Source organism: Eucyclogobius newberryi, unplaced genomic scaffold (genome assembly GCF_026437365.1).
Source record: "Eucyclogobius newberryi isolate DKJ021-1_F unplaced genomic scaffold, fEucNew1.0.hap1 SCAF_7, whole genome shotgun sequence".
Lineage (NCBI taxonomy): Eukaryota > Metazoa > Chordata > Actinopteri > Gobiiformes > Gobiidae > Eucyclogobius > Eucyclogobius newberryi.
In genome coordinates this window covers 34,118,981-34,132,155 of record NW_027316389.1, presented here as the reverse complement: position 1 = coordinate 34,132,155, position 13,175 = coordinate 34,118,981, and the positions used below count along the sequence as shown (strand labels likewise).

At 38.9% G+C, this 13,175-nt stretch overlaps 1 protein-coding gene across 1 annotated transcript in view; it reads right to left on the bottom strand.

Annotated features, from left to right (window-relative positions):
* Positions 1–10,147, bottom strand: part of pclob (piccolo presynaptic cytomatrix protein b) — a 135,947-nt gene extending 125,800 nt beyond the window's left edge. Inside the window, exons 1-3 of the mRNA XM_072434450.1 lie at positions 10,009–10,147; positions 4,725–5,907; positions 2,284–2,979 (exon numbers count right to left, since the gene is read on the bottom strand). Of these exons, the coding sequence (XP_072290551.1) occupies positions 2,284–2,979; positions 4,725–5,678 (1,650 nt within the window). The 5' untranslated portion in view covers positions 5,679–5,907; positions 10,009–10,147. The remainder of the gene's footprint in view (positions 1–2,283; positions 2,980–4,724; positions 5,908–10,008) is intronic.
* Between the last annotated feature and the right edge of the window lie 3,028 nt (positions 10,148–13,175).

The following is a 13,175-nucleotide window of genomic DNA, read 5'->3' as shown; positions in this document are numbered from 1 at the left end:
TTAGAACTGGCTAATATATAAATATTTCCATATTTGTTTGTTTGCAGAATGTGCTATATCTTTTTCAATACATCTCCCACCTATAGAACTAACTAGACATACTAAAAAATATCATGTAAGTGGAAAAACAGACCAGATCATTGCCCTGATGAAAGTACGTTAGTGTCGAAACACGTCAGCAGTCCATGCTAATAAAGGACTTTTAATTTCATTCAATTCATTTTTGTAATGCTCAAAATCACAACAGCAGTTGCCTCGAAGGGCTAGTACATTCTGAACATCCTAAATATTCACCGTGTTGAGTTTAGAATCACTTTTCACAACTCTCTGAGCCCTGAGCGAGGTTTGCCTTCACGGTAAAGCTAACAAACATTAGCATGCTAACGGTACACTTCCTGCTTCTCTGAGAATAAAACACATACAATGTAAGTTTAGGTTTCATTCAAAGACGAGAGTGTAGATATTCTTTATATATTTACATATGCTACAAGTATATACTTTAGTGTGCTATGCTTTTCCTGTTAATGGCGCTCTATTGGTTTTTGCCAACTAGAATCATTCACGGCATTCAGCATCATACTGGTTCAATCAAACGGCTTTTCCATGGCTTTTTACAGACCTATAACGGACAGACGGTTATCAATGTAATCACTAAAAGCTCAAAATCACCTCAAATGTATTACTTTTAAGTGCACTCTCACAGAACATACAGACACAGTCTTTTAGAGTCCATTATTTTTGACCTGTAGCCTGTTCTAACCACAAATGCTAATCAACGCATGACTCAAAGCCAACTTAGCTTTTTAAAATACTGCTGTTATTTTGTACTATTTCATTTGTTGTATAAATGTCAGCACTACAACAGACAGTAAGGATATTTGTGTAGTTTAGGCGTATTTCCTTTAGAGTTTGCATTTGTTTGTGGCGTATAGGTCACTGATTCTCACATATGCAGTAGCCAGGGGACTCCTTAAACGTTTTGCATTTCGTTTTGGGGTCGGAGATAACCATTACAATTTTATAGCATTTTCTTCAATATATTATTCCACAATGAGGTAAGGTTAGGGTTAGGGAACAGCTAATTTGATTGAAATTAAGACTTCTGAACACAGCCCGCAAAGGAAAGATCAAACATTTAGGGAATCACAATCCAGTAGTTAGCTAACTTCTTCAGCATTTAGAATTGTATATGTCATATGTCAATTTTGTATTCTTTTTTTAAAGTATCTCTATTTTACTTTTTTAACTAGACTGAAAAGTAAAAGCACTTTCTGAGTGGTTTGAGGTTATGTTTGGCGTCTTCATGGTGTAGAATTGTCTAAACTAAAGGATTTGCGTTCAAGTCCCAGCTTTGAGCAAATATTTGCTCAAATATTATTATATTATTAAAACACCATTATTATTAGTATTATTTTGTCTTACGCTAGCTGTTTCTATTTTATTTTATCTTTATTTATTTTTCCCCTCCATTCCTTATTAAGAAATGAGAGGTTTTGTCTATGGGAGTTTTTGTTTATAAGAGTTCTTCTATTAAGAGTGTTTTTTAAACTTCCTATAAGTTATCTGTCCTTTTCCTCTGTATCTACCTGCGTTGCAACAACGAAATTTCCCCATGTGTGGACAATAAAGGAATATCTTATCTTATCTTATCTTAAAGTATACATACATTTAACTAAAAGTTAAGACTGAAATTCAGTCACTTTTGTTGACCAAAAATCCTCACGTCTTTCTTTGAATCATCAAATCAAAATCACAAAAATTGACTCAAATAGTTATCAGGATTCTGTGTGAAATACTGTTTACTTTTTACTCTATAAGCACCGTTTTATTGGGAACATTAATACTTTTAAGTAATTCAATTAATTTTGTCAATGTGTAAGAGCAACACTAGGCCTGGCTGGTTCCCATAAGGTTTATTGAATTAAATGTATTGTTGAAAATAAATCAAATAAAACTCAATTTTGATACTAAGAAACGTATTTAGATATAAATTCTCCATACATATTCCCATACCACAATAATAATAAAAAAATACACTTATCTTAGACGATAGTGAACATTTTCAAAACAAAACAAAATTTATGGGACCATATTGGCTTATGCTTCATGCTAGTTTTTTTTTTTTTAATCTATTCATACTATTACTACATCTGATATAAATATGTATGTTGTGGGAGTCAAGTGTCTCTAGCCAAAAACTGATGAGCAAAGAGCATTTGGCCGTTTAGCTAATGCTGACTACATCAAAATAAAAGCATTTCCCAAAACCAGATCATGGCTCACCTCTTTGACGTTTGGCATGGGGTTAAATCCACACTGGTTACACACGATGCCCTTGCAGTCCGTACATGCGTTGTAATTAGGTTTCCCGGACGAGCTGTTCAGTCCAGTATGACAAAGCGGACAAGCTAACGGTACATCCTTTAGAGAAATAGACAGCGTTCTATCCTTCGACGTATCCTTATTTTCTACTTTCACTTGCCCTTTCCCCGTAGGCTGTACTTGCTTCTTCTCACGGTCCACATTTTTGGCCTGGTTTGCCGCTTGTACTTTGGGAGAAACTGGGGGAGTCGTTTTGGTCTCATCCGAAGATATCAAAGTTGAGGCGGAACTCAAGAAGGACGAACCGAAACCGAACATCTTTCCCGTGACCGAATCTGTAGACTTTGTTGCGTCGGTTTTGGAGCCGCCAAATCCGAACAAGCCACCAGACTGTTGAGGAGCCGGAGGGGCGTCACTACTTTGTTTGCCCACATTTGCATCCGTTTTTGGGGGTATTCGTTTTTGAGTCTCGGGAGTCTTGGCAGGTCCGGGCGCAGGTCGGGATTTTAAAGGGGAGCTCGATTGGGCGATGTCTTTCTTCGCTGGCGTAGGAGATTTCGGATTTGGAGAAAGAGTTGGTTTCTTCATCTGCTGTCCCGATGGCGCAGGACCTTGGGCTCTTTGCATCTGGCAGGTAAGACACAGCCACTCCTTCCCCTAGAAAAAAAGGGCAGCTCTATTAATACATTTGGTTTAAAGTGCAGTTTGACCATAATGTTTCAAATTAAAACTTAGCGTCACACTTTATTCTACAGTAGAAGTAAGTAGTAATAAAGGTTAGAAATGTCAGTTTAAGAGTTATTACATTGTACCTAACATTTAGATGTGGGAGATATATCAAAAAAGGTTAATATTGCAATTGTTGTTTTGGAGAAATGCTAAATTAGAATATGGAGTTAGCCATCTATAATTAAAACTATTCAAATCTACCTAAAAGATAGAGAAACAAGTGTGTCAATAACAAGGATATAAAGTGTAATTTCTGTATTTGTGTGGTACATGTTTTGGTCCATTCACATTCTGTGCAAAAATTGAACCTCAGCCCATTTACAGACACATTTCAGTTAATTCCTGATGAATTGTTAAAATAATGGATGAATATTTTAAGATAAGATAAGATATTCCTTTATTGTCCCACATGGGGAAATTTCATTGGTGCAACGCAGGCAGATACAGAGGTAGATACAGAAGAAAAGAACAGATCACTCATAGGAAGTCCGAAAAACACTTTCAGTAGAAGATCTCCAATAAACAAATAAAAAAAAAAAAAATCCGATAGACAAATAAATAAATAAATACCATTGCATGTGATCCCGACAGTAATTGCACATGAATATGTGTCACGACAGCACATAGATTGCACATGAATTTCACTGATTGCAAAGATGCAAAGATCACAAAATGAAAAATATTCAGCACATTGTAACAGCTCATGTCACAGTGACCTTAAAGCTGACATTGTGCCAACAGTTCCATTATTACATGGTCTACATCTGCCTGTCACGCTGGGGCCACAGAAGTATCCGTGAGTGTCAGCTTGAGTGTCATCCAAAAGAGCAGTGGAATATTAATAGAGAAAATCCCAGCAAAAGAGTCCATGTCAAAACACTCTGGATATTCAAATAATGCAACAAACTGAGACTAAATTAGACAATCATTGTGTGTAGATACTAACTCATGAAATGATGTTATTACAGATTTACCATACATTATCTACTACCTCTGCCTGTTGACAAACCATCATTCATGTGAATGTACTCTCTTCCCCTCCCTTAATGCAAAATGGACTTTTATGAGCTCCTAACTAGGTTATAATCGTCCTCCCTCCATCATTAGCTTGCTCACAATGTATTTGTGTTATATTTAGTTTGATATATGCATGAATTCCTGTATTATCCTGCATTTGAGGTGTGAGTGCTTCAAAATGTTGTTTTTTTATCAACCCCCTATCTCAGCCCACATTCCTATACTTAGTTGCAATTATTTTAACAATTTAAGACTTTGAGTGAAACAAATACATTCAAAATAAAAACACAAACTGCATAGATTATAAATAAATTGCCTATTAGGGTGAAATTCCTTCTGAAGAGGCTCTGTAGTTTTGGACAATCATTTGTCCCATTATTCAGCCGTTTTAGATCAATATTGCTGATTAGATTAAAAGTGTTATATGTCTTCTTTGAGCTATTTTAGCTCCACCTCAGCTGCAGAAACATTAATCTCCTCCTCAACTCATCTTCACCACCGCGAGTCTAAGAGTCTACTTTCCCTTTTCATTGTATTGTTGACAAATATATAACAGGGTTTATCTATCTGAACTGTCACTTCACAGTGATTGAAATATGTTGAGATGTTCAATGCTAACACAATTTTCTTTGCAGGAATACATGATAAATACTCACATTGGAGTCTGGCGGGCTGAATCCACAAAGGCTGCACACCTCCATCTTACATTGCGTACATAGTTTGTAGTTGGGTGGTTCTTTGGTGTGCATATTCAGCTCTGTTGTGTTACAAACAGTGCAGATCCGCGACTTAGCCCCAGCTTTGGCCACAGGGGGCAATTGAGTCCCGGTTCTGGGTAGTCCTGGCGATCCAGACTTGGGTTGGCCCGGTTGACCTTGTTTGGGTGACCCTGCCTGTTGCCTTCCTACATTAGGCAACCCTTGCAGTGAACCAGGTTTGGGTGCCCCTTGCTGTTGCCTCCCTGTATTGGGTGACCCTTGCATTTGACCCCCTACATTGACTGCCCCTTGCTGACCAGATTTGATTACCCATGTCTGTTGCCGTCCTACATTGGGCGACCCTTGCTGTGAACCAGGTTTAGGCAACCCTTGCATTTGACCCCCTACATTAGGTGCCCCTTGCTGACCTGGTTTGGGTGGCCCTCCTACACTAGGTGCCCCTCCTACTTTGGTTTGCCCTTGCTGTGCTCCAGGTTTGGGTCCTACATCGGTCTTTGTAGGTTGTTGTGTTTTGCTCAGCCCTTGCTCTGCTGACTTTGGCGCAACCTCCATCTTTCCCGAGTCCTTTTGACCAGTTTTTGAACCATGGTCTACAGTCCCACTTTTATTTTGTTGCGCTGGTTGACCTCCGGGTTTAGCTGCACCTTGAGGACCCTTTGTAGCCTGCGGACCCCCATTGGACTGTCCATTTTGCGGCTGTCCCTGGTTCTGCGATCTTTGTTGCTGCGTCGGAGCTCCCTTCCCCTGACTCGCTGCAGGCTGTTGTGTCCCTTGCTGCGGTTTCTGGTTCTTATCACCTTCCCCATTGTCTCCGAACAACCCAAACTTGTTGACGGCAGAGGACATAGCACTAAGTGGGTTGGCCCCACTTAGAAACTTGGAAGAAAACATTGCAGGATCTTCGGAGTCCTCGTCCTCAGAGTCCTCGTCCTCCTCCTCGCTGGAGTCTACAGGACTGTCCGATTCAGAGCAGGAGCTCGGAGCCGGCTGTCCCGCAGAGGGCTGGGGGGGTGCGGGGGCGGTGGACAGGGCATTAACCGCCCCGGTACTGCTGCTGCTGCTGGTACTGCTGCTGCTACTGCCTGGGCTCTCCTCGGGTTCTGCATCTAGGTCCGACTTCCTGCAAAAATAAAAGAGAGATTAGATATTTGTACATTTTGTCATATTTATTTGTGTAGTTTAGGCATATTTACTCATATGAGGTATGAGGTATACTCCCTCAAATTATTTTCAGTAGTACTTTTTACTTTAAATTTTGAATAATAATGAATAATTTCAAAATATAATTGGCCAAATAATATGGTTCCAAGATAGATTGAAGGAGTGGCAAACTCAGTCAGGTCCACCAGTCTTTGGCCCCTGTTTCATATTGGAAATCTATGCGCAGTTATTAATGTTTTTCTCCAAAAAAAAGTCTTACAAGGTTTATCAATTGTACAGCCTTACATTACATTTATACATTTTTAGCTTTAAACATAATCTATGTTTTGTCACTGTATCTTTCCCAGGGATGCAATGATTGCAGGTGCTAAAATGGGATTCTAACCGGTAACTCTCTAGTTCCCAGACAGACACTTAAACCACTGCACCACATCCCCCATTTTTTTATGTTTAATATTGGCAACATTTCTTTGTAAGGCCTGGCAGAAACAGCAGGTGTGTTTATTTAGATTAGACTGTTTGGACAGTGTGAGTGTTTGCTGCGCCTACTGTCTGGCAATAACTCTTTTGTTTAATCGATGGTGTCTTACAATCCCACGTACGGGCAAGAATATATTTTCAGTTCAAGTTGCACCAAGCAAGAATGTTCTGATTTGATTCTGAGAATATGTGAGGCCTTTCTGAACCAGGACCAAAGAAGGACCAAAGAAGTACTAAAGAAGGACCAGAGAAGGACTAAAGAAGGACTAGAGGAGTAAAGAAGGAGTATAGAAGGACTAACGAAGGACTAAAGAAGTATTAAAGAAGGACCACAGAAGTACTAAAGAGGGACCAGAGACGGACTAAAGAAGGACTAACGAAGGACCAAAGAAGTACTAAAGAAGGACCAGAGACGGACTAAAGAAGGACTAACGAAGGACCAAAGAAGTACTAAAGAAGGACTAGAGAAGGACTAAAGAAGGACTAAAGGAGTAAAGAAGGAGTAAAGAAGGACTAACAAAGGACTAAAGAAGTAATAAAGAAGGACCAAAGAAGTACCAAAGAAGGACTAAAGACCGAGTAAACAAGGACTAAAGAAGGATTGAATGGGACGAAGGATGAATCAAATGCAAATCATGTCTGAGCGATTTTTTCTTCGTCATATATAAGTCCAATATTCTATCAAACGTTTTCTTGTCCTTCGAGGCTGATTTTGCCAGTGACCTTCCATGATTCTGAACTACATCTTGAATAGTGTCTTGATTACTGTCTGATTTTCTTTTGAGAGCGGTCGAGCTGATAAAAACCTGCCACTTAAAACAGACCATTTATCCATTTCCAGGTAGATGTATTTTATATTCAAAAGCGTTGTATGGTTTATCATTGTGTTGTACTATTATTTAGCACATGTGAAGTTGACCGATGTATTGCAAAATGTTTGTTATTCCAAAATCTGTTCTAAACTATTCACAAGGAAATCAATATAATCCTAGTTTCAGCCTTGTGCAGGTCTTGGTTTAGTCTGTATTCTTAATTTGGCTCAGTGTGGTTAAATACGAAGGTTAAATAAACCAGGATCCCAACTAACTCAACCAGAACACACTAACCAGGACTAGGATTGTCAAAGTATCACAAATCAGATATTAATCAATAATAAAACTACTATCAAAACTGGATCATCATTTTACCAAGTATCAATATGAAAATAAAAATAAATCTCATAAACAGGACAAATTTGACTTTGCCAGAACATTTTCCAAACGATCTTCGTGAGCTTTAATCAGATCTTGTATAAGAACACATAAAGAAAGTGCAATTATTTGTATTGAAAATAAGATCATTTCTAAAACATATTATTGTTGTATTGAAACAGGTATAGAGTATCGAGAATTCAAGCCAATTTCCTAGAATCAAAATCGAGTTTGAAATCCTAATATTATGACAACACTAAACAGGATTTAGCTAGATCAACAGAAACACTACATCAGGGCTGAACTAGATCCAAACTGGGGCTAAACAAGAACTGAACCAGGACTAAAACAAGTATAGGATTGTTTTACATCCAAAACAACAGCTTTAAATCTTTGCCAGTTGCAATTTTGTCAAGCAAAATATATTGTATGAAATGTCATACCGCACAAAATGATCACAAAAACACCATTGTCACACAGTAACCGACATGTGCATGGATGTAAAAAAAAACATCAGCGCGCTCGGCCGTTGCACAGTGGCTAGATTCATATCCTTGTTTTAATCAAGTTAGCCGACAGTCCAGTGCTGCGGGAGCTTAATGTGTTACATAATACTCTGCCTCACTCTGGCCTTCGGGTGCATAAGAAAGTAATCCAGCAAAAAGTACAAAGGAGAGATGTAAACAACAGCATCCAGGCAGGACTCAACCGGGACTAAACCGGGACTATACTAGAGCCGGAAAGACTACGGCAGGACCTAAATCAACACGTATGCAGACAAAACTGAGACAGAGGTAGTTTAAACCAGGACTAAACTAGGACTAAAGGAGTAATAAACCATGGCCTATTCTCTATTCTCTCTAAAAGTAACTTACTGTATGAAACAAATATGAATAAAACACAAATAAATAACAAAACCAGGACGATTCAAAACCAGGGAAAAGTCAGCAAAAATAAAGTCAAAACCAGACCTAAATCAGGGCTAAACTATTCAACCAGGACTAACATCTAACAAACCATAACAAAACACAAATTATGAGTAACAAGTATGAACGCACTTTTAATCAGGACTAAAGTAAGGTTTAAGCAGGACCAAGGATGCATCAAAATAAGAACTAAACCAGGACTAAACCTTAACCTAACCTCGCACCAAACTAGTTCCAAAAACAGTCATTAAAATGATATGTACGCATTTATTCTTATCATGGTGCCTCTGATTACTTTGCACGTCATTTTAATAATCTTAAAGCGCCAGAAATCAGATTTTTGTGTGTATGTGAACATAGCCAATGACTAGAACCAAAGCAAACCTAAATCAGGACAATAATGGGCTCAATTTAGGACCAATGACCCTAAAACAGGACTTAACCAACCATCACAACCACAAACTAGGAACAACTCCAGCTAATGCGCTAAACCAGGACTAAACCAGGACTAAACCAGGACTTAACCTGGACTAAACCGAGCCTAAAACCTTCACCAACACGAGGGAAGGGTGACTTCTCTTGGCGTATCCCCGGCCGCCCACTGCACACCGTGAGAGAGGAGGCAACCGATAACGATTGAGTCTTTGAGCTTGATTTACTTCGCTGTTGCTTTCAGCACCATGGACAGGGTCAGCCCTCCTTTTCTCCTCCAAAATCGATACAAAACCGAATCAACCCTGGTCAAATCCTACTAACCCTCACTAGTCCAATACAACCCCGATGGAAACGTGACTTTAATCGAAATTCCACACGCATGATCGCCTCCGCCGCCTCATGACCAACCACGCCATCCAATCGTGTTTTCTTTTTCTTTTCTCTTTTTTTTCCTCGTTCCCAAATGGCACCGTGACGTGTAGGCGAGTGAAAATTTGCATGCAGCCAGCTTGGACATGTTTAACAGAGTAAATACGGACAATCTAGCTCTTTCCATCTTTCTTTGGACACACTGCGGGCCCAGCAAACCCTCGTTTTATGTGGAAATATCTCCCAAAAACATCCGTAGAAGCGGAGGTCGCGTTTTACTATTAGTGCAACGTTTTATCTGGGCTTTTATCGTACGCCACCGCTGCCACACGCACGCACACGTTCCCCCAAAGCTTAATAAAATACAATCAAATAATAAATAGTCCGCAGCGGTTGTTGTAATACTGAAAGCAATTCGCGACACATCCGTTACGATTGAAAGATGCGATCACCTGATAAAGTTGGCGAGATGCTAAACCGTGAGAAACCGTAGTAATTCCCCGTAGCAAAAATAAAAAAAAAAGAAAAGAAAGAAATCATCACGCTACACCGACGAGCATCCTTCCTTCTTCACCCTTCTTACGGTCACCAATGTCAAACGCGCGCCTCTGCCTGCTTTTTAATGACAGCGGCATTCGCGGCCCGTTAACCGTTTTATACCTGCTTCAAACGGGTACGGACGCTTCTCCCCACGCCGCCGTGCCCGCGGGTTTCACGACGTCCGTCTCTCCCCCATCGAAGTGCGTCCGTTCTGCCGCTGTGCGCGCGTGGAGTCGCCGGAGGGATGGAGAGAGGGCACGGGGGGGATGTAAGCGGCAGCACGTAACGTTAGAGAGCATCCCTGACGCGAACCCGCCTCCCCGGCAGCGCTGCGCATGCGCCGGGAGGCTGACAGGTGATCACGGTGTATAACACGCACGGGGATTGAAATTAAAGGGGACAGTCAGGCGGATTTATACCGGTACGGTGGCGTATAGTCACGTGTGACGAGGGGAGAATGGGGGGGAAGATTTACGCTAATGGCGCGTTACACGGATGCGGAGAGTGAGTGAGGAGTGTGGTGTAAATCTGTCCTGTAATGTCACAGCATGAATGTGATGTCACAGTTCAATGTAAAGGCTGTGGGGGGTCGTAAAGTAACACGTGTTTGAGATGCAGGGGGTTTGGGTTGGATTATGAGTTATTCAATCATGTTATTGCTCCTCAAATATGTCTAAAGTACATGGCCTTAAAGTGCGTATGACTAGGTTTTTACGATCTTTTTATGTGGACTTTATTTTGTGTATTTATACCTGTTGTACATATCAATTATAGTTTTACACCAATCGAGTATTTGTGGAGAAAAGTCGAAAAATCTATAGAAAAATGACTGGAAGTTACATCACACACAAGAAACAATCTTTTTGACTTTCTAAACGTTAATTCGACCAAATAAAAGTGCTCTCATATATGTTTCATTTGTCAAATAAAAACAATGGTGACATTAAATTTGTGTATTAGTATGTATTAGTGTAATGCTGGGTAATTTCCTAGTTTGATGTCAATTCACAATTACAAACAGGAAGTGAAATTCTAACCTAAAAAATGTGTTATTCTGGGATAATATTTTTTTTTAATTTTTAGCTACATTCCAAATACATTTCTCTTAACTGTATTTTAGTTGAGCCATCCAACCTGTCAAAGGCACTTTAAAGTAGGGTGACCAAACGTCCTTAATTGCCTGGGACCGTCCCTGCTTTGAGCCCTGTGTCCCATGTCCCAACAGCAGAAATGAACGCCATTCTGTGTCTAAAACATCAGATAATATTATGAGTTATATTAGCCCTAAAGATCCCAAATATACATGTATGCCTGTACAAATTGTCTACATTTACCAAAACATGAAAGGTTTTATTATCATATTTTATAGGAAATGATAAGACTTCTGATGTCACAGTGGGATGATAGTAATAGGCCTATTTCAGACTGTAAGAAAACAGCACCATAAAGGCCTAACGCTACATATTTTACATCTCTACTTACTATCTTTTGCAGTGTTTTCCAGTCTTGTGTGCACTTTTTTGTCCCTGTGGATGTGGTCTGATCAGACACACACGCAGCTGCCCAGGTGAGACAAACAAGAGAAGCAGCAGCCAACACTGACAAATACAACAACAAAGCAAGACTTTATTAAGACCAGGTCAGTCCTATAGAATTCAAAATGTGGGATTTTGATAAAGTAATTAAGAGCTCACTATCAAAATGGCGTAGTATCATTGCTCACGTTTCATAAATAAAAATCCTCCAAAAACGATGTAGCCACTAATGTAGAAAAATACCCATTAAAAGCAGATGTAATAGTGTAATAGATCCTTTTTGTTGTATGTTTTACACACTTTTGATTGGAAAAGGCCTCTTTAGACAGATTTAGCATGATTATCAATATGTTTCGTACGTGATGTTGAACCATTGCTTGACATGAACATTATCATTATGGAATTATGATTGGAAGGCATCTTGACCATGACTTTTCACCTTCACAAACATTCCTAAAGTTATATAGAATCAAATACAATGAGCATGTCTATGATGTATAATATTGTGGAACTGTGCACATGACAGGCTTTTCTAGTTTTCTGAGTTTCACTTTAATTAGTGGAGCACTTTGTCAAGAAAAGTTTAAACATCTGTTGAAAATGACAGTACGTAGAGCAGTTTTCTAAAGCGTGTTGATGACATCACACTAGGGAGACAGAACTTCATTCAAACATTTGGCACATATTAGCTCTTAGTTTAAACTTTTAAACATGTAGTCAACAAACTAAAGATGTTCTAATGTATTTTTAATTGTCACATAATCATTTCGGTGTACCTTAGAGTCGCTTGGTAACAGTTATGAAATTTCCTCATGTCTTATTTTCAAATTTTATTCCTTTATTTTCTCTCTGGTCCTGATCTTTTTTAATTTATTTTCTTATTTAATATTTTTTTCTTAATTTGTACGATTATTATTTTTATAATTTTATTTTGTTGTTTCAGTTGTATCATGTTCTGAAAGAAATAAAATAAAATAATTTTCCTCTTGTCATGTCATTCAACCATAAAGTAAAACCTTAATGATGCTAAACTTTGTGCAAAATCTTAAATCTAATCATCTTAGCTGCGTTTTTGTGAAATAAGTAGAAGTAACTTACTGCTTCTCCCTTTGGAGACTTTATTACTTTGCCTCAAATGTTCCACAGTATGGTATTAAACATGGGATTATTTAGTACAAAAGTGTTTTAAAGTCACCAGAGACTCCACATTATACATTCAAGTCACTTCTTTCTTTATTCTTGTCTCGTGGAAAGCGATGAAAGGAAAGCTTATCTGTCCTGTTTATATTGATTGCTGATCTATTTGAGAAAAAAAAAAAAAAAGCAGAGCGCAGCAGCTGCTTAAAGTCTGCTTGGAACTGAGAGTGAAGAATACGCTGTGTGTGATATCGAAACACAGGTCTGTAGTTATATAATGTATAACGTGTACTCTTATACAAAAGAAAGAGTTAAGGAGACGAGCCGGTCTTAAATGAGCGGAACCACCTCAAAAACATGAAAAACAGAGCTACTTCGACATAAACGTTCCAAAGTCATCGCTTGCTTCGGGTTAGTCTTGAAATTTCAACTTAACTGGGAATTCCATTCGTTTCAATAGAGAAAAGTCATTTAAAATGTTATGTGAAGTAGATTGATTAGTGTAAAATGTTCAATGTTCATGATCTAGATCCCGACCTATTGGTAAACTACAGACCTATTTCAAATCTTCCCTTCGTCTCTAAAATCCTTGAAAAAGTTGTAGTAAAACAGCTT